This window comes from Carassius auratus, chromosome 1 (genome assembly GCF_003368295.1).
Source record: "Carassius auratus strain Wakin chromosome 1, ASM336829v1, whole genome shotgun sequence".
Lineage (NCBI taxonomy): Eukaryota > Metazoa > Chordata > Actinopteri > Cypriniformes > Cyprinidae > Carassius > Carassius auratus.
In genome coordinates, this window is record NC_039243.1 from 20,235,710 (window position 1) to 20,258,281 (window position 22,572).

General features: G+C 39.3%; 1 protein-coding gene across 3 annotated transcripts in view; it reads left to right on the forward strand.

The window, feature by feature from the left end:
* Positions 1–22,572, forward strand: part of LOC113100748 (glypican-6-like) — a 214,871-nt gene that overhangs the window by 108,255 nt on the left and 84,044 nt on the right. For all 3 annotated transcript variants that reach the window (XM_026265362.1, XM_026265395.1, XM_026265428.1), the window contains exon 3: positions 14,230–14,621. In XM_026265362.1, the coding sequence (XP_026121147.1) occupies positions 14,230–14,621 (392 nt within the window). The remainder of the gene's footprint in view (positions 1–14,229; positions 14,622–22,572) is intronic.

The window sequence follows — 22,572 nt, forward strand, 5'->3', positions numbered from 1 at the left end:
TCACATGGCAGCAACTATATGCATTTAGGCATCTAGATGTGGTGAAGATGACTTGCTGAAGTTCAGGTCAGGTGCCGCACCGGTCAGCTAAGAACAGGAAACAGAGGCTACAATTCACACAGGCTCACCAAAATTGGACAAAAGAAGACTGGAAAAAACTTCCATCGGATGATTCAGTCGGATGAGTCTCGATTTCTGCTGCGACATTCGAATGATAGGATCAGAATTTGGCGTAAAGAACATGAAAGCATGGATCCATCCTGCCTATTCTCAACAGTTCAGGTTGTTGGTGGTGGTGTAATGGTGTGGGGGATATTTTCATGGCACACTTTGGGCCCCTCAGTACCAATTGAGCATCGTTTAAATGCCACAGCCTACCTGAATACTGACCACGTCCATCCTTTTATGACTACAGTGTACCCATCTTCTGATGGCTACTTCCACCAGGATAATGCACCCATGTCACAAAGCTCAAATCATCTCAGACTGGTTTCTTGAACATGACAATGAGTTCACTGTCAAATGGCCTCCACAGTCACCAGATCTCAACCCAATAGAGCAGCTTCAGGATGTGGTGGACCGGGAGATTCACATCATGGAGGTGCAGCCGACAAATCTGCAGCTACTGCGTGATGCTATCATTTCAATATGGACCAAAATCTCTAAGGAATGTTTCCAACACCTTGCTGAATCTATGCCACAGAGAATTCAGGACTAAAATACACAGCGTCCCCTTGGAATTATAAGGTTCTATCTGCGTTCTGAGTAGTTTTGAGATATTGAGCTTTAAAGTTTTGGTGTTCCAAAACTTCTGTAGACTTCTGTAGATAGAACCTTTTTGTTCTATGATGTACACAACTTAAAATAAAACATCACATAATGTAAATAAATTGTCACAGAAAAAGAATTTGTGAATAACTCAATTTTGACAAAAATGTCAGATAGAACCTCATAATTCCAAGGGGACGACAGACTAGATAATTAAAAGAAACAAACGGGTGCGCACTAATCAGAAGCCATAGCAAATAATAAGCAAAGGGAACACATTTTAATCATGTGATGTATTCATAGTGGAGAAGTGAGTTTTATGGTCATACGGACCTGGGAATGCAATGCTCACATGATAAGTCACATGATTGTCTGCTGTAAATAAAATGTCATATGCTTAGAATGTGTTCTATGCACGGGACGTAGCCTATTATATTTCCTAAAAAAAAACTTAAAAGCTTCAGGTCTATATTCAATCATTGTGTGAGTGCATTGCCAGCTGAAATCCTTTGTCAGTGAACAATTCATCTAAAATAATATTTTCACATTTTATTGTATAACACATGAAGTTTAAACGTCTGAGGGAAGGGGGTTGTGCCTCACTGGCTTCCCAAAGGTTTTACACCGTTTTCCCTTAGATGAAGAACTTGCCACATTGATGCAAAACCATGTGTACAGTACTTAATAACGTATGTTTCTGCTGCAGTCATTGAGGTACATTACGAACGTGGTGACAGAGTGACTCTTAGAACAATTACTTTTAACTGTGACTCCATCTCGATCTGGACTCGTCCTTGACTCCTTTTTATAAGAATAAAGGACCATCTGCGGCACACAGAAGCGCTCAGGGCCTATTATTACTTAAATAAATGAAGGGGTAATTATGGGTCAGTCGACTGCAGCAAAAGTAGAGTGAGAAACTGGGGACTCACTGTCGTAATGAGAACAGGACATACGCTTACAATACAGGATTTCTTTGGCATCGGTTGTGTAGATTTCGTCTGTGTTTTAATAGCATGCATGCTGCTCTTGCTGTTTATGCAGTCAGTGCTTGGTATGTGGATTTATTGTACATAAAGTACTGTAACTTTGACCTAACATCTTTACAATTGCCCCAATGACTGCAATGCACAGACTCTAAACCACAATTTTAATTGTTTTGTTCTTTAGACATTTTCAGATATTTCTGAAATGACGGCTGTATGCATTTTTACATGGTTTATTACATTTAAACAATAACTGCTGATGTTAAAAGATGTAATCAAATCATGTCATATGTATTTCATTTTGTATTTATTTATTTTAATCTTACTGTGTGTGTGTGTGTGCGTGCGTGCGTGCGTGCATGCGTGTGTGTGTATATATATATATATATATATATATATATATTAATGTGGTTCTTTTGAATTCTCTGTTTATAATATATGTATTTGTGTATCACAGTATCAACAAAAAGTATGACATGTAAGGTGTGTTCTCTATTTCCTTGTGTTTTTGGTTCCATCATATTTTGTCAATCGTTTATCATAGTTTTCTTTGTGACCTAATTTTTCTGAGTTATCTTATTCGTCATTATATTCACGTGTGTCTTATTTATTAACTCATTGCTTCCTTTGCTTGCTCTGTTTACTTAAGCATTCAGTTATCCCTTAATCTCTGTCGATTCTTGAGTATTTTGTAATTAAAGTCTGTCTCCTAGAATTATTCCTCATCGTGAGAGTTTTTATACCATGCTAGGTGACAGGAGAATGAACCAAAACCAAAACAGCGAAAAAAAATAAAAAAATAAATCAAGACAGAACAGGGTGTTGTGTGTATCCGTCTTACAAGTGTGTGTGTGTGTGTGTGTGTGTGTGTGCAACCCTTCACATCTGTTTTATGTCTCTCTCATTGCTTATCTGTAATGAGCTGTTAAAAAGCAATTTGAAGATGAATACGTCCGCTCTAATGTGACTCTGATAAGATATAAGAGATACAATTTTATAAAGAGATGACAGCAGAGGCGGAGCAATTAGTCCGAATGGAAAATTTCCAGAAAGCAGCAGATGCAGGCTGATATGAGCCGGTCCTCAGAAGTCCTCTTTTATTTAGCATTTGGAAAATACAAGCAGCCAGTAGTTTTTATCCCTATCTGTGAGAAAGCCATCTGTCAAAACCTCTCTCGTCACTGTGTTCATTATGATTTAACAGCACTGATTAAACAAGTGTTTGGATACACTCAAAGATGTCCACAATAATGAAATTAGTGCCTGCAGACATGAATGATTGCACAAATCATGTGTCTTGTTGAGGAGAGGTGTGCATCTGCTTAAAGTGATCAAACATGAATGTGATAAAAAAAAAAAAAAAAATTAGATTGTGTTGTATCATATATTCATATTTTCACTCAGCAATAATGCATTAAACTGATTAAATGTGATAGCAAGAACATTTGTAATGAAAAAAAAATAATAAGTAAATAAATAAAACATTTTTTTTTTATTAAATTGGAATAATAAGTCACAAAACTACTTTTTTACTGTGTGTAAAAACTAAAATGTTTGTATCTTTTTGGTAAAATAAAAACAGCCTTCTTGAGCATCAGAGATTTCATTAAAAACATTAAAAACAATACATAGATAAATTACATATATAAAACAGGTTTTTTAAACTGTAATAATCTTTCATAATATGACAGTTTTTTACTCTTTGTAAAAGGCAAATGTTTGTATCCTTTCAATCAAATAAATGTAGACTTTTGAGAGCTTATGAGACTTTTAAAAACATGTTTTAAAATTATTACAGACCATAAACTTGAACAGTAATAAATCCGAACATACCTCAAAATCTAAGTATAAATACACATATATAATGCAAATTATTGTAGAAAAGAAAATAATAATTATTGTTTTAGTAGCTTTTGATTCTTTCATTTGTTCCTCATCTCTGGCAGTGATATTAAATGAAGCTCAAATGTTTCTCTTGGAAGAAAGTATTTGCTAAATGCATAAGCATAAACAGACTCATGAGGAAAAAGACCAAAATGCAGATCTCACTGAAGTTTTAAATTATGCTCAGATCCCAAAGTCTGCAATCAAACAACATCAATATGAAATCGCCAGATTGTCACATGATTAAATTATCTGCTATCCACATTTCTTTTATAAACTCTTCCTGAATGGCACCTTTTGAATCATTTTCAGGAGAAAAATCTGAGATGTACAGTCTTCTCCATCTCAAAACCTGTATTAATAAGCAGCGTTGAGGTTTCATTGGTGTTTGTGCTGTGCCTGGACTGAAGGGTGTTAGATGTGTATTTGCATGATTTACTCCATTGTAATTATCTGAATGGTAAAACGGCTCTTCTGGTGCTGAGTAATGAATATGTTGTTTTACATCATCACAGCCTCCATCAGTGTGATGAGAAGGTAATTACAGTTATTTGGTCAGGTGTGTTTCAAAGGGGGCAATGCAATCAGCATCTAGATCAATCTACTTTAATGAAACGTTTGATTATATAGCCAGATGACCCAATGATAAAACTAATTAGCCTTTGCAAATGGCAGAATCTTCAATATGAAAAAATAAAATAAAATAAATGCTTTAAAGGGTTGTAGAGCTTCCTCAGAAATACTTATCTGAAATCTATACTGTAAAAAATGTCTCTATAATTCCCCTACAAATTCCCCTACAATATACGGTGAAAAACTGTATTTATCATTACATGTTATTTTATGGAAGTATGCAGTTTGGTGCACAGCAAAATCCCCAGTGTTAATTTAACACTCTGAGTGTGGACTCATATAAACACTAAAGCAGTGTTAAAAGTAACACTGAAGCAGAGTTGAAGTGAATGAGATAATTAAGAAGTTAATTCTTAGTTAGTTATGATTGACCATTATTGAAGACACCTGATGTTAACAAGCAGAATCACCAAACGAGAAAATCACAATTTGTGTATCACCATTATAGTGGTCAATGTTTGCTTTAGTTGGGATCTTGACCCTTCTGTTATTATCTTTAGATTTTATGTGGCTGTGGTGACTGAATTATATCATACAGACAGACCACAGCAAAGGCAATCATGTGTGCCATTGATTGTGGTTTGAGCTTTTTGTTATAGAGTGACCTGAATGCCTGAGTTTAGGTTTCTTTACTGCATACATAAATTAAGTGAAAAAGAAAAGTAAGCAACCCAGCATTTCTGACATAGTATTACATGTTTTTAATAGTTAGTTCTACGTAAAAAAGAAATCTTTTGTTTAGACACACAGACATCAGGAATCAGCGTGAGCATCACAACAATGGTGACCATCAAAAAAGCATGTTGTAGCCAATAAAAACTCATCCATGGCTCCCATCATGCATTGCGGCATGAATAAATTATGAGCTGAACTGTCTTTTTAACTTTTTTTTCTAACTATATTTTATTTTTGCTGTTTTTATGTTCATTTTTTGTATCTAGTTTTGTGATGTTCAGAGTTGGTCTGTTTATCTGAATATGTTGTTTGTCACCATTGTTGAGATTCATACGCTGATTATTGTTATCTGTGTGTGCCTAAAATTTAAATTCTTTAATAAAAAAAAAAATCAGAATCACTTGCAAGAGATACCTACAAAATTTTCATTGTGGATTCAAAGCTGTGACAATTAATAATGGAAGTTTTACTTTGAGAAAAGACTGTAAATGAGTTCAGTGACTCATGTCAAACAACGATTACATTAAAACATAATCATCAACACGCAATGATTTTTAATCTTGGTTTGACAAACAAACTTTAAAAGTAAAAAGTTACAAGCCAAGATCCCAGCTAAAGCAAACACTGAACACTATAATGGTGACACACAAATTGTGATTTTTCTCGTTTGTGATTCTGCTTGTTAACAGCAGGTGTCTTCAATAATGCTTAATCATAACTCAATTAACTTCTTAATTATCTCATTAACTTCAACTCTGCTTCAGTGTTTATATGAGTCCACACTCAGAGTGTTAAATTAACACTGGGGAGTGTGCTGTGTGGTTATCAGTATATTACAAAGGCACAAAACAGGTTTCAGTACTTCAATAGGTTGGTATATCAACATTATATCAGTTAATGAAATTGTGGTATTTAACTGTAAATTTAAGTTAAAACCATAAACCATAAAACCAAAAAAATGTTGCTACCATATTTTTTTACTGTAAATTTTACGGAAGTTTTTTTTTTTTTTTCTTTACAGTGTATTTCTTGAATTTCTCACTTAAAGATTAAATAACTATGCTTACAATTTCACATTTTACTGGTATGCATCAATTTATTATGACACTATTTGGTGATTTCATTTAATAATAATAAAAAAAAAAACATTATACATATTTATAATATTTTGTCAGTATTCATTCATGTATTTTGTTGCTATTTGAGGATTTCAGTTCACTTAAAATTAAACATTTTCTCAGTATGTATTGATTTATTTTTTCACAATCCAATGATTCCAGTTCATTCAAAATGTATATTTTGTCAACATTTACTGATATATTTTGTCACTGTTTGAATTTATTTTGTCACTCGTCTTTGATTTTAAAGAAGAAAACTAATCATATAGGGTTGGTATATTACTTTTTTTTTCTTTGAACTGTTCCAGATAATGTGGTAGATTTTCACAGAAAATGAAAATGACAAGTCACAATAAAATCATTTTCCAAATCCAAATGTTCCCCATTTGAGGACAAACAATCAGCAAGGGTCTGTTAAATCAACACCTCGGGGCATGAATGCTTGAACTGGAAAATGTAGTCTTGAAAGACAAGCTGGTCTGTATTTGTCTGAGCAGATGCTGCAGGCTGTGTCTTTAATAAATCTTCGCCTGTGGCTGATAAAGTTAAAGCAAGTCACTAATTTGAGAACCATATGCTCGACTGGCAGTATTTCAGAAGCTGCTGTTTGCATCACATAAATTGAAATACACTTCATTTGAGAACAAGTTGAGAATATGGCCTAACGGTGTAAGCCTGCTTTTTGTTTTGTACTTTTAAACATGGACTGAGAAGATTTTTATTGATTTTATTTTTTGTATACTTAATATGTGGTTAAACTTAAATGGTTAAGCATGTAACCATGGTTCCCTTTCAGTCGGTCACTCTCGACGCCACGTCGGATGACCGACGAATATGGGATATCGCTTCGATAGACCAATCTACTTCGAGTGTAAACTAAACGAGCCAATGCACATTGGCATGCAATTATTGCATCCAGCTGCCGCTGATCACTGCGTGAGTATAAGAGGGCAGCAGGTGCAATGCATACCAGCTTTTCGCTTCGGAGCCGAGCGTTAGTATCGCTCTGCTCAACTGTGTCTGCTGTGAACTACGAGTTCAGCACGCTCTCGGAAGCTTCGTGTGTTGGCGAGACGGCGCTTCAGCGGCGGTCGTTCCTGTGTCGAGTGGATTTGCACACTTCAGGTTGCACTACCCCTGTCGTGTTGCAAGCGGCCATCTCCCCTGTGCGCCTCAGCACTGAAAGAGCATTTCCTAAAAGAGCAAATTCTCTCTAAAAGAGCTTCACGGGTGCGTCTTTGTAAAGACGACGGATCGTCCTTATAAGGATGCCGTTTCACCCGTGCGTTTCTGGGTGCGTTCGTTACCTGGCACCGGGTGATGGTCACGATCGCTGCCTCACGTGTCTGGGCGTCGAGCACGCTGAGGTGGCTTTCGTGGATGAGTCATGTTCTCACTGCGGGAATATGACCATCTCGGAGCGGCAAGCCTGTGCTGGTCCGATTGGACAACACTGCGACTGTTGCGTACATCAACCACCAAGGTGGTCTGCACTCTCGTCGCATCTTGCAACTCGCCCGCCACCTCCTCCTTTGGAGTCAGAAGGTTCTGAGGTCACTTCGTGCTGTTCACATTCCAGGCCTGCTCAGTCGTACAGCCGACGAGCTGTCTTGAGCAATGCTCCCGGGAGAATGGCGACTCCATCCCCTGACGGTCCAGCTGATTTGGAGGCGGTTCAGAGCCGCTCAGGTAGACCTGTTTGCTGCTCCAGAGACCTCTCACTGCCAGGCTTTCTACTCCCTGACCGAGGGAACTCTCGGCACGGACGCACTGGCACACAGCTGGCCGCGGGACCTACGCAAGTATGCGTTTCCCCCAGTGAGCCTTCTCGCACAGACGTTGTGCAAAGTCCAGGAGGACGAGGAGCAAGTCTTACTAGTAGCGCCATATTGGCCTACTCGGACCTGGTTCCCCGAACTAGTGCTCCTCTCGACAGCCCCTCCTTGGCTGGTTCCTCTGAGGAGGGATTTACTGACTCAGAGACGGGGCACCATTTGGCACCCGCGTCCAGACCTTTGGAAACTCCATGTTTGGTCCCTGGACGGGACGCGGAGGTTCTAGGTGACCTACCCCAAGAGGTAGTTAACACCATCACTTCGGCAAGAGCACCGTCTACGAGACACGCCTATGCCTTGAAGTGGAACCTGTTCGTTGAGTGGTGTTCTTCTCGCCGAGAAGACCCCCGAAGATGCCCGATTGCGGCCGTGCTATCCTTTCTGCAGCAAGGGTTGGAGCGAAGGCTGTCTCCCTCCACCCTCAAAGTCCAGGTTGCCGCTATTGCTGCGTACCATGACCCTGTGAATGGGAAGTCTTTGGGTAAGCATGACCTCATCATCAGGTTCCTTAGAGGGGCCAGGAGGTTAAATCCATCCCGGCCCCCCTGTATACCCTCTTGGGACCTGTCTCTAGTGCTTAAATCACTACAGCAGGGCCCATTCGAGCCTTTGCATTCAGTTGAGCTAAAGTTTCTTTCATTGAAAACTGTGCTCCTGCTTGCACTGGCCTCCATCAAGAGGGTAGGGGACCTGCATGCATTTTCGGTCAACGATTCGTGCCTAGAGTTCGGGCCGGCTGACTCCCAGGTAATCCTGAGGCCCCGGCCTGGCTACGTGCCCAAGGTTCCCACTACACCCTTCAAAGACCAAGTGGTGAGCCTGCAAGCGCTGCCCCTGGAGGAGGCAGACCCAGCCCTGGCTTTGCTTTGTCCTGTTCGAGCATTAAGGTGCTACGTGGACCGGACGCAAAGCTTCAGGACCTCAGACCAGCTCTTTGTCTGTTACGGAGGCCGGCAGAAGGGGAATGCCGTCTCTAAGCAGAGGATGGCCCACTGGATTGTGGATGCCATAACCCTGGCTTATCAGGCTCAGGATGTGCCCTGCCCGTTCAGGCTTCGAGCTCACTCAACTAGAAGTGTTGCATCCTCCTGGGCGCTGGCTCGTGGCGCCTCGCTGACAGATATTTGTAGAGCTGCGGGCTGGGCGACCCCTAACACGTTCGCTAGGTTCTATAGCCTTCGTGTAGAGCCGGTATCCTCCTGTGTTCTCACCTCAAACGGGTAGTGGCACTGAGAGGCCCCGGTTAGTGTCGGCTTGCTAAAACTGCTCCAGAGTGTCCGAACTGTAGACCCTGTTGAGTTCCTCCATCACCCTAGGCAGCTGGACGCGGCGGAACGTCCGGCGCCAGGCCTTCATGATGAATCTGTGAGAACCATGGAAGGCTGGGCTCCATATTGAGACCTAAGCGGTACTCGTATGTGTATAGTCCACGGTATAGCCTTAGAGCCCGTGTTTTTCCCCCGGCAGACTTCTGCCTTCCCAAGAGGGTTTTAATCACCTCAAATTTCTCCGTATACCCCTAAACGGATGCTATATGTGTATTTGCCTCCGAGACCTCCTTCGGGAAGGATGGGGCTTCCGCAGCGTCCCGGCTCCAAGCGGACCGGGTACGTTTTCCCAGTGTTATCCAATCTCACCCAGTGAGGTAGTGCTTTGACAATGGTGAGTGGAGCTACTTGTTCTGAGCCCCGGCCTACACCTAATAGGGGCGCAGGCGGCTCGCACAGGGCACTGGAAGGGGCAGCACCCATGGCGCTTTGATAGGGATCCCATATTCGTCGGTCATCCGACGTGGCGTCGAGAGTGACCGACTGAAAGGGAACGTCTCGGTTACGTATGGTAACCCTCGTTCCCTGAAGGAGGGAACGGAGACGCCACGTCCCGTCGCCATGGTTGCTGTACCGCCGCTGAGCTGCCGGGTTCCCGGCTCGGCTCCTCAGCGAAAAACTGGTATGCATTGCACCTGCTGCCCTCTTATACTCACGCAGTGATCAGCGGCAGCTGGATGCAATAATTGCATGCCAATGTGCATTGGCTCGTTTAGTTTACACTCGAAGTAGATTGGTCTATCGAAGCGATATCCCATATTCGTCGGTCATCCGACGTGGCGTCTCCGTTCCCTCCTTCAGGGAACGAGGGTTACCATACGTAACCGAGACGTTTCTCGAGGGAATGAGACACTGCATTAGAGGATACTTTGGGAACGCTCTTAAACGTGACCGACTCTGAACCATGTGTGTAATCAGTCCAATGGATGGGCAAAATGTCACGGGCGGGGTAATGTAGCGACCAGGAAGCTTAAAAGCATGTGCAGTGAAACCAGCGTTAGCCTCTAGGAATGAAGCAAGTGCTGGCAGGGATGCCAGAAGTATGTCCCTGAGACGCAGCATCTCATTCCCTCAAGAAACCGTGGTTACATACGTAACCTGAGATGTTCCTCTTCACTCGAGCTGCATCGGAGGACACTTTGGGAATGACTATACCCACACAGCCAGACTTTCAAATCTCTGCCTAGTGTGGAAGAGCACAGCTAATGCAAGAGAAGGAGCCAGGAGCCTGACAAGTAATCGTTTTCATCCACCCAATGGCCATACTTTTTTTCAATTCAATTCAATTCAAGTTTATTTGTATTGCACTTTTTACAATACAAATCGTTACAATGCAACTTTACCGAAAATTATGTTTCTACAATATTTAGTAATAGTTTTAGTAAAATTTAGTAAAAGTGGTGACTGTCAGTTTGTGCACGTATGACAGGATTTGTAGAAAAATTAATACAAGACATAGTCAGCTTAATGATGAACATTATTAATATTATAAATAATTAATAATTATTATATGATGCAGTCACACTTCAGGGTTTGCATCATCTGAGGTTCTCTGAGGGTCAGCATCATCTTTTCTCAGGTGTTCTGGATCCAGACTGGAGCTTGTGTAAATCCTAGCAAAACATAGAAACAAATAGAGACATTATTAGCATAGCTGCTGTTCCAACAAAGTAAAATTAATTAGTTTAACCCAAGCTAAAGAATAAGAATGCACATTTGATCAGATACAACTACACTCACAATTTAAGATACATTATTCAAATGCTTGGCGAAAGAGATGCATTTTTAATCTAGATTTAAACAGAGAGAGTGTGTACTTCAGAAGGAGTGAGCCTTGCCCCCAAGAGAGGGGAGATCAGAGGATTTGAGGATATGGTATAGCATAAGAGGGTGCCTGCCCACTGACTGGCAACCGAGAGGGGCACAGTAGGCTGCAATGGCCACCAATGGCCACCACGTAGACCTTCAGGGTGGAGTGGGTCAACCCTGCTGAGAGAACTGCCTGCAGGAACTCCAGAACTGTACCAACTGGGCAGTTAACTGGGCCGAGCTGGTGTTCTCCGCACCAGGAGGGGAAAAGCTCTGGATTGGAGGATGGTCTCAGCAACCTCAGTTGAGAGACCGGAAGCTTTGAGCTGTGCCCCCTCAGGTACAACACCCATAACTTCCAACTCTGAGCAGGGGCATGACCTCTGCCTGTGAGTGGAGGTCCCTCTTGATGGGAATCTCCCCTACTTGGACCGGAACAGGGCTACTAACAGCAAGGACAGTGTCCCGGTGCACTCTCTCCAGAACTCCCGGGAGCAGAGCAATCAGAGGGGACAGTGCAATGTCTCTCGAGTCAATGTCTCTTCCCCTCCAGGTCCACATGAGTCTGGCCAAAAATTCTGCATATCTGCTTCACCACCTTGGGGTGAAGCATCCATTCCCCAGGCTTTGGTCCCTGCCTCAACAGGATGCCTGCTCCCATATTCAAATGCCCAGGAATGTGAACTTCTTTCAGCATCTCCAGGCAGTTTATATGCCATGTCAGATGGCGACCACTCCAAAGACTCTGGGCAGGGTGGCCACTCATGACCGCACCCCAAACGGTGAGGGATGCATCCATCGCTAGCATTACGCAGAGACAAGGAGCTCCCAGCACCAGGCCCTGAGACAAGAACCACATGTGTAAGGCACGTAGGACCTTGACTTGACCTTGAGTATGCGAAGCGGATTTCCCCTCGAGGAGAAAGCACACTTTTACTGGCATTAAGTCTTAACCCCAGATCTTTCATGTGAGTGAGAATTACACCTCGATGCCGATCCGCCATCCACTCTGATTGAGCTAATATCAACCAATCGTTGATGTGGTTGAGTCATTAAAGTGTGGGGTGAAATGCAAGGCAAGAATGAGAACCAGTATTGGTAGGCTTTAGCCCCCAAAAACAAACCTCAGGAACTTACTATGATGAGGAAAGGTGAAGTAGCGGCTGTAGGACCTGGACTCTGCATTGAGAGGAGTGACCACCTCGATGGCCTCCGTCCTCAGATAGTGTCTACTTCTGTTCCATTACCAGAGCCTGCTCAGGCTCCCACCAGGGTGGGAAAGGCCCCGTTGAATTGAGGGGGAGGAGAACCGAACTGGATTCTGGATACCTGTGGCTGCCATATCAATCTCCTCAGAGAAAGACAGTTAGAGCATGGAGCCCTCTCCACCTGGGGGAAGTACCACAGTGCAGGCTTCCGAAAACACTGAGAGTATTCACCGGATCTGGTAATTGAGGAAGAAGATAGGGATTCGCCCGTCTATATTCCTCCCACTGGATCCGATAGTGAAACTAGCAAGCACAGCCACCGCTCCACCTCGGCACCACGAGAAATGCCAGTGAAGGCTCCCTCCTCAAAGAAAGCCTTCTGAGAGTGAAGCAAAGCAGTAACAAACTCTTGCATCGCAGGCCGTCAACTTCCTCGAGAGCTGATTCTGCATGCTTCACTCTCAAGCAGACTACACACAAACTGCGTGTACTGTGTCTTTTTCATCCATGGGCAAGGAAAAACACACAGCCCTAACGCTGACTGCTTTCACACAAAACTTCTCTTGACTGAAGCTTTGACATAATTGAGCTTATCAGTGAACAAACAACACTGAATAAGACTCACAAACAGATAGCGACTGACACATACACAGAGCACTGCTAAATGACAGAAGGCTAACGCCGGTTTCACCTCGCGTGCTTTTAATCTTCCTACTCGCTACGTCACCCCGCCTGTGACATCTTGCCCCATCCATTGAACTGATTACACACGTGGTTCAGAGCCGGTCACACTGAAGGGCGTTCCCAAAGCGTCATCCAATGCAGCTTAAGTTCCTGAAGAGGAACAAAATAAAGTAAAATAATAATAATAATAATATTTATTTGTAAGGAAAACAGGTAAATTTAGCTCAAAATGGAATCATTTTAGATTTTAAAGGGAATTTGAACAGAATCACTGTTTCACGGCTGATCACTGAGACACCCTGTGATTCACTGAACGAGCCGTTTAACATCAAACCTGTGCTGGATATTAAAATCCAAAGTGTAGTGTAAACACTATCAATAAGCACAGTAACAACATCGGCAGTTTAAGACATTAACTTGTAAACACAAAACACAAGATACTTCTCCTTTCAATATGAATAAGGCTTTATTAGATAAATCTAAGACATATAAACTAATAAAAACTAATCTAACACAAAAGCACATGCACTCACACATTCATACAAGTTGCAGGAAGATAGAAAGTTAGGGAAGAATGAGTTTAAGAGAATGAAAATGTGGAATCCCAAGTTTACAGCAATAAGTGAAATTGCATAGACATGAACAGCCATCAATCACTTAATTAACCCTGGCATTGAGTTCCTCAATGAGATTAAAATTATATTAGATACACCAGTATAGATCAGAGTCTGGAGGTGAACAAAACTTGTTCACACAGTTTCTGTGCCATTATTTGACATAAAGATTTCTGTGGAGACCAGAGGTTAAAAGGCCCCCCTTAGGAATTTCAGTCTGGTTCTGGTAGGTGGGGGAAGTCAATCCAAGGATCTTGTTTTTTACTCTCATGGGTTAACATGTGATGTCCGGCGTTGCATCTCAATTACTTGCCCCAAATTTGACAATTTCTTCTCCGAAATTGAAATTGTCAATGATTGTTCTAGTGGTGTTAATGTTGAAAGCTGTTCTGTGAAAGAGTTGGTTGGTTTGTTGGTTATCTTGCTTCGGACTTGTGGCACGGAATGATTTATGACTTCCTGTTGCCTTTCTGAGGAATTTGGCTCGTGTTACAACCACAGTCCTGATCGACTCTTTAATTTGTCTGATTCGGGTCAGATACGCTACAATTATTATTATTATACATTTTTATACATTGTATTATTTTGATTATATGTTTATATTACTATGTGTGTGTGTGTGTGTGTGTATTATTTCTGTACCACAGTATCTATAATTATTTTTATTTATATTTTTCTCTTTTTCAGAATTCTTTCTGGAGTTGCTGGACAACTCGGAAAAGTCACTAAATGCCATGTTTGTGCGCACATATGGCAAACTGTACACACACAACTCAGAGATTTTTGAGGACCTGTTCTCAGAGCTCAAGCGTTACTACACCGGCGGAAACGTCATCCTGGAGGAAGTGCTGAATGACTTCTGGTCGAGACTTCTGGAGCGCATGTTTCAGCTGCTGAACTCTCAGCACACCTTCACTGATGACTATCTGGAGTGTATCAGCAAATACACCGACCAGTTAAAGCCCTTTGGAGATGTTCCGCGCAAGCTCAAGGCTCAGGTCACCAAGGCCTTCATTGCGGCTCGCTCGTTCGTTCAAGGACTCATGGTGGGTCGAGAAGTGGCCAACAGAGTGGCAAAGGTAAGGCATCTACTTTTACACAAGTCTTCCTGCTCATACTCAGCTTTCATCTGATGTCTAGACAGGTCAGTTGCCTTCAGCGTTTGATGATGAAGTAGACCTCTTACTGCGCAAGAGATTTGAAGAAAATATTGGTGGAGCAGAGAAATACACTAAACTGTGATAAAAAAAAAAAAAAAAAAACAATTTAAAACTATAACATTGATATATATATACCATGGACAAGTAGTGGTATTATTATTATTATTATTATTATTATTATTATTAATAATAATAATAATAATAATAATAATAATAATAATAATAATAATAATAATAATAATAGTGTTATTCATTTATAAATTATAATATATACATTATATATTAGTTAATAATAATAATAATAATAATAATAATAATAATAATAATAATAATAATTATTATTATTATTATTATTATTATTATTATTATTATTAGGGATTTTTGGTCAATCAAATTGTATAAATACATAAAACATAAACACATATATTTTGTAGGAGCCATTATTTCATATGTATTTTTATAAAGGCCACTAAGTTGCATGCTAACATGAGTGTTAATTCATTTTAACACCACAAGAAGCCGTGTTGCGATTTGATGTGACAGCGGCACGCTGGACAGGTTATAACATCCATGATGATGCCCTGCCGAGCTGTGGACATTTTCAGAAGGGAAGATGAAAGCAATCGGCTGGCAGCCGCAGCGGGCATCTCTGCTCCATTGCACAGATCTGGCTTTGATGGCTCGTCTCAATCACATTTTCCACTGGATGTTTATGCTGTTTAATGGCTTACTGGATGATTAGAAGAATTATTGACAGATTTCCTCCTGAAAAAGCCCAGAGAATGTAGTGAGGCAGCCAGGTCTGCTAGGTTTTAAGAGCTTTTGCACTTACTATATATGCTGCTTTTTTACTAGATATGCTGTCATCTGTGATGCCAAATGTAGTTAGGAAGTGGCTGTTGTTGTGCATGATAATGACTTCTGTGATGTCCAATGTGTCAAGCACATCTGGTTCAGAGTTCACCTTAAAGGGTCAAGGGCAAAGCCATATAGCAAATCATATGTGTGTGTTTAAAACAAAAAAGAAAGGGAAAATAATATTTCATTATTATTTGTTTTTTTTAATTAATGAAATTTGATTTGTATATAATATATTACTGATTTCTGCCTCTGATTTGCAACAGCTGTTTTAACACTCAGATACAACTTGTAGAAACGACAAACCGGTCCAAATAAATGTTTGAATTTGTGTTTTTGTAACTTTGACAGAGTTCACTTAAGTGTGATTGAAAGCATGAGTGGAATTATTCTTAGCCAATCAGTCTGTATTGTCTCTATTGGCACATCTGTTCAATCTGGAGCAGTAGGAAGAGCCATAAAATACATTTCTTCAGTAATAACATATAATTGTCATTAGGAGAAGTGTACTTGAGAAATGCTTACTGAGACCGCAGATTCTTGAAATAAAGAGTTTATACTTTCTCTGTTGGGCTCTGTAAATGTCTGCTATTAACAATGTATTACAGCCAAAAGTTATTTTGCACCAAAATTGCACTAATTTAACTTTTAAATGTTTTAGCACATGAAGAGTGTCTATAAAGTAGGCAAACCTATTGATACAATACGCCATAATTCATATTGCACATACAGCGCCAATGCTAATAAAAAACAAACAAACAAAAATCACCTTGACCTCTCATTCACCCTTTTACACAAACATGCCATTAATAGGTGCACTAATATAAATTAAAAAAGTTAAATACTCTATGCATGGACTTAGAGTCAGGGTTATGCAAGGGTTAAGGGTGGGATTTACCGTTGCTGTTTTTGTGATTATTAATGTTTCTTTTTTATTCTGTTTATTTTTCATTTTTATTTTTTTTAACAGGGAACTTGCAATTCTATTTTAATATGTATAAAAAATATGTAATATACACTATATTTCCAAGCCTGGTCTCAACTACTCTAGGTTTAACTCTCTTGTAGTAAACCAGAAAGAAGAACAATTTAAAGAATTTTAAGCTTTTCATTTTCATAGACATTGCCAAGAAGTGAAGCTTTCTCAATGATGTCGTAATTTAGAACTAGTGCTTCAGAAAGAGACCCCTTTTTTATTATACTGATACCTAAAACCAATAATAGATTTGTCTTAAATGTTTTATAGCTCTAAGTAAATTATATGGTGTTTAGTGAAATCAGTTTATAACCAGTATTAAGGTATGATGTGTGTATTTTTACAGATAACAAAATGTTACTGGATCACAGGTGCATACGTGAGTCTCCCTGTGCTGTACTGTACATCAGACAGACATAGCTAATGGCTGTGTTTTGATTCACTGTGTGCTGTGTGCTAATGGAGCATGGCTGTTTTCACAGGACTCTGACCTGTTCCAGTTAGTTATGTCGCTGACCTGATATAGGAAACCCGAAGAGGAACACGCTCAAATGTTGTTTACATGCAAGAAAGTGCTCATATATCCAGACTGATGCTGTAGTCATGCTGATATTTTATTGGTAGCCTCATTTTTCTATGAAAAATTATGTGCTTTGCTACTACTTTTAAGAACTCAATGCTCCTGCTGTTCAGAACACTAATGGTTTGTCATCAGCTAGATTTCATTTTGCAATTGGATTTTTTTTAAATTGGGCTTATAAACAGAAACATAAAGGAGATAAATTAAAGGTTACAGTTTTGTTAACAAAAAAAAGAGGCAAAAATTATATATTTAATAAAAGATTAAAAGTGCACATATGAATATTTATATCTTTGAAAAAAAGGGTTTATTTTGTTTCTTCGAACTATAATTTAGATTATGTTGTAATGATATGATATGAAGTTTTTTTTTTCGTTTTTTTTTTTTTTTTTTATCTAACTGCTGCATCTGTTCTTGTTTTTTAAGTATGTGAATTTTTTTATGTCATTATGCATAAATCATCTGAAACACACTGGTTTCCTCGTAAATAAACTGCTCAGATTACATATTGGGATTAATTGCAATCCGAGGCCTAATCTCTGGTATGTTTTCCCTGAATTAAGCACTAAAAATCCAAGTCATATCAGATTATGTGAACCATTTTTAGTATTTGTGCTTCATGCCATCCCTTTGTACTTGCGATGCTGAAAGGGGCAAAAGAAGATTTAGCAGATTATTATTATTTTATTTTTATCTCCCCAGAGATTTGAGTTTAACATTATTTAAACTGCAGCAAAACGGCATTAGAGTAGAAAAAAAAAAAAAAAAAAAAAAACCGCTGAAAATGTACTCACTCTCAAGTCATCCAAGATGTAGATGAATTTGTTCCTTCATGCATGACAATCCTTGAAGCCAGAAACATATTCTATGCAAGTTTACACAAACATGGAATAAACAATTAATTGCATGTCACAAATGTTGAATTTTGGATGTACAAAGTACACTGTTAAAAATCACTGTAAAAAAACGGCCAAATTTCGACAGTAAAATACTGTTTTTCATTAAAACAGTGCATTCTGGGTAATATTCATCGTTTTCGAGAAGTAGCCTGCTGCTATATATCGTAAATTAACAACGTTCAAAGTTGACACTCAGCGGCTGTGTTTCAAATCACACCCTACACCCTCATTCACTATTCCCTACATGAGTTTACTAATATAGTCCACCTAACAGAGAGAATGAACACTAATGAGTGAATTCAGACACTGATCAACAGCTGCTGTTAATGAGTAAAATCAATGAAGAAAAAAAAAACATAACAAGACAAACACATGAAATACAACTGACTTCAGCCACAGCCTTAGATGAAATCAACTGAAGATTTAAACAATCAACAAACAGCTTTATCAACTTCACTCATTACTAACCAGACTGACTTAATTTCTATCAGATCAGAGATCAGAGATCAAAAGATCTTATTGAGAATTAAAGAGATTTAGATGATAATGTTACTGTTTCGTTTAGCGTCACCATTGTGGAGATCAGTGTTTGCTTTAGTTGGGCTCCTGACCATTGCCTTTTGCACTTTAAATTTTGTTTTATTGCTGTATTTGTATCTTTATGATGCATCTGTTACAGCAGTACTAATTTTGATAGTCAAGTGATTATGGCTGTTTCTGTCAGGCATGATCTACTAGACTGACTTAAAGTGTTACTATAATAATCAAATATTAATTTGGTGTTGAAATATTTGAGTGAATGACACTTCAATTTTGTAAGATTGAAAAGTAGTGTGATAACCAGTATTTATGGATTTAACGACTAGTTTTAGTTAAAAAGTATTTCGTGCAGCAGTCCCCACAACACTCAAAGAGAGACATCAACAATCAGCATATGAATCTCAACAATGGTGACAATCAAAAGGTTCATGATGCAATGCATGCTGGGTACCAGCACAGGATAAAACTCATCCATGATTCCCAGCATGCATTGCGGCATGAATAAATTATGCCCCTGAATTGTTCACTTATTTTCTTGAATTCTTATGTGCTTATAATTTTGCATTTGTTTTAAGTTTTAGTAGCATGTGTTGTGATGTTCAGAACTGATCTGTTCATTTATTTTGTGGATTGTCACCATTGTTGTGATTCATACGCTGATTCTTGAGGTTTCTGTCTAAATTTCAGCAAAGGTTTTTTTTTTTTATTATGAGTGAAATTTTCTTAACAGTCTTTCATAACTTATGGCTCAGCAGTGTTCCTTCTTATGCTGTAGTATCAATAAGAGAAGAGACACGGGATTAGATCAGAAATGATAGTATTTGTTCTTGTCAATCTATAAACAACAATATCAGATTTTTTTTTTTTTCTTCTGTGTACTTTTGTTTTGCTATAGCAGGTTCCAAAGGCGCATTGTTACAGCATAAAAAAAAAAAAACCTTAGTTGTTGAAAAGTCACGTTCAAGAGCCCAACTAAAGTAAACACTGATCTCCATCATGGTAGTGAAAAAAAACACCTAAACCTATTTAACTCTCCATAAGTTCTTCTGTAGACATCTGACAGAAATAAAGTCAGTCTGGTTAGTAATGTGTATCTGGTGAAGCTGTTTTAGTAGTTGTTTAATCAGATCTTGAGAGATTTGATGTATTCTTTTATTCAGTTGATTTCATCTAAGGCTGTGGCTGAAGTCATTTGTAGATCTTGTGTTTCTCTTTCCTTCAGTGATTCTGCAGGTGTTTATCACTAATGCTCAATCATCAATTAATCACCAAATTATCTCATTAACTTCACTGATTCAGTGTTCCTCTAACACTCTGTAGTGTGCACACATTATAAGTGTTCATTTAAAACTGAGGATTTTCTTGTGGGGTTTAAAGGGTTAAAGATTTAAGATGAAGAAAACACAGCATGAAACATAATTTAACAGTAATAAACTGTAATTAATTTACAGGAAACAAACTGTAAAAAAACAGTTATTTACTGGCACCCCTGCTGCCAGTAAATAACTGTTTTTCTACTGTTTCTTGCCGTAAATTAATGGTTGCCAGCAAAAAAAAGTGTTTTTCTACAGTTTTTTTCCGTCAAGTCAAAGAAAAACAGTAATATACTGTAAAATGTAAACGTCAGATTTACCAAATGAAAAAAAAGTTAATTTAACTAAAATATTTGTGAACATCCATAGAAAAAAAATAGGCAAAGTCATACACTGATAATGAGAGTAAATACTGAACTTGACTGTATTAATGTGTGTTTGCACAAGAGAGATCGTTTAGTTTAATGTAGTTTTGTTGTTCACCATTGTGCTGGAGAGTAGAGCTGGTGCTTCAGTCAATGATGAGCCACAAATTCTGATTTTCTGCTGCTTTATATAAAGATGCTGATACAGTGGTGATATCTGTGTTGAGTATTTCAGCACATACATGTGTAATACAGCTGACAATGAGCTGCAGTGATTTGAGTAAAAGTCATGTATTTAGTTACTTTATTACTGCACATTAAGTGTAAGAAATATTCCTTCTCAGTGGACTCAAATGAAATAAGTTCATAGTACTAACATCGTAGGAATGCTAGTTTTAAAAACTCGAACTGTTTGAAGCAGTGGGAGTGGAGTTAATTTCCATGGTAGAATTTACGGTAAAATACTGTTAAAAAATAAGAGTGGTAAATTAATGGTTAAGAGCTGTAAATTAACAGTATTTTACTGGCACCCCTGCTGCCAGAAAATTACTGTTATTTAACGGCAAATTTTTTTACAGTGTATGTATGATTAAAATGAGTTGTCAAAAAGAATATGTTTCTGGCTTCAAGGATTGTCAGTGGTTAGAATAAAGATTTGTGCTTGTGTGTGTGTTAGGTATATTCCAGTACAATAATACTGGAAGCTTTGGCACTGTGTGCAGATGTGGTTCCACAGTGTCCCCCTACTTGGGTACGTTTCCTAGTGTTATCCAATTCTTACTGTACTGAACAGCAGTGCAGGTTCCTCTGCCTAAGCCCTGTCCTGTCTTCCGCCCCAACTGGTGTGGGGGGACTTGCTGGCTTCGCAGGGCACTGGAGGGGGTCAGCAATAGTGGCGTTTTCCATACGGATCCCCGATTTCGTCAGTCACTGATTTAAGGTTGACGGGACTGACTGAAAGGGAATGTCTCGGTTATCTATGTAACCCTCGTTCCCTGAAGGAGGGAATGGAAACGTTACATTCCATCGCCACAGTTGCTGTACCACCGCTGTATGGCTGGGGCACACCGTCTTGGCTCCTCAGCTAAAAACTGTTTGTGCGATCACACACGCTCCTTTAATACCCGCGCTGCGGGGCGGGGTGCACAATGCAAATCTCACACGCCAATACTCATTGGCTCGTTTCCTTAACGCTCGAAGACGATTCATCTCTCTAGCGAGATCCCCAATTTTGTCCATCACTGATGTAACGTCTCTGTTCCCTCCTTCAGGGAACTAGGGTTACATACATAACCGTGACGTTTTAAAATCAATAAAAATAATAAAAATAATAATTACATTAATAGCTTAGCTGAAAGGACATGACTAATTGTTAATTTTTGCATGCATTATACCTGTAGTTTCATACGTACACCTTGTTCACCCATAACAATGATGTCTAGATAGTGTAATTTTGATAAATATATTATGCTGTGTGTTTATTTCATTTTACTTTAGTTGTTTCTTTTTTTTATTTTAAAATATGTTTTATTTATTTATTTATTTTTTCAGTTTTATTTATTTTATTATATACAGTTAAAATGTGAAATGTTGTCTTGGCAACTAGCTGAAGAAAAACTATTTATATTTTATTTTATTTCAAATAATGTTCAAAAATATTTATTTATTTATTTATTGTTTTAGTTAACTTTACTGACCCTGTGCCAGTATCTATTATGTCTGTGTGCATTTGTGTGGTTGATTTTTGGATGTTAATTGAGCATCAAAGCTGTCAGAGGCCATGTTGTGACATTATGTCGGTGCGTTCCTGCCGCTTACTGTGTCCTTGATGACCCCTGCCATTTGAGATGTGGCTAAAGTTCAGACTCTGTCAGTTGTGGCACCTTTCGTCAGCAGGCGGGCGGGTGGCCTAAGGGTGTAAACCTAACACCATATGACACTCTGTTCTGAGCCTGAGGAGTTGGCCTGGGAGTGAAGGGGACTGGAGACTGATATTTTCCTTCTAGTCAGCCGGTGTATGTTGAGGTTCATCAAATAAGCAATTGTCTTGAGCCATCGGAAGCATTAACATGAAGCAGCAATAGGATCTGATGGGTAGGAATGATAAAAGATAAAGAACACGGCCCTTCATCTTCACGGCCAGAGATAGCAAGATCGTTGAGGAAGCTCGGGGTGATTTTTCTGCCTGTCCTACTTGATTGTTAAGAAAGAACTTTTGACTTTACAATAAGTGACACTGGACCAGCCTCACTGGGATTGTCTTTCTCCTCTACTTTTAATTAGAAAAGCCAGTCATCTGTCCTTGCTTTTGAAAGTGTACAGATATAAGTAACAGGCCC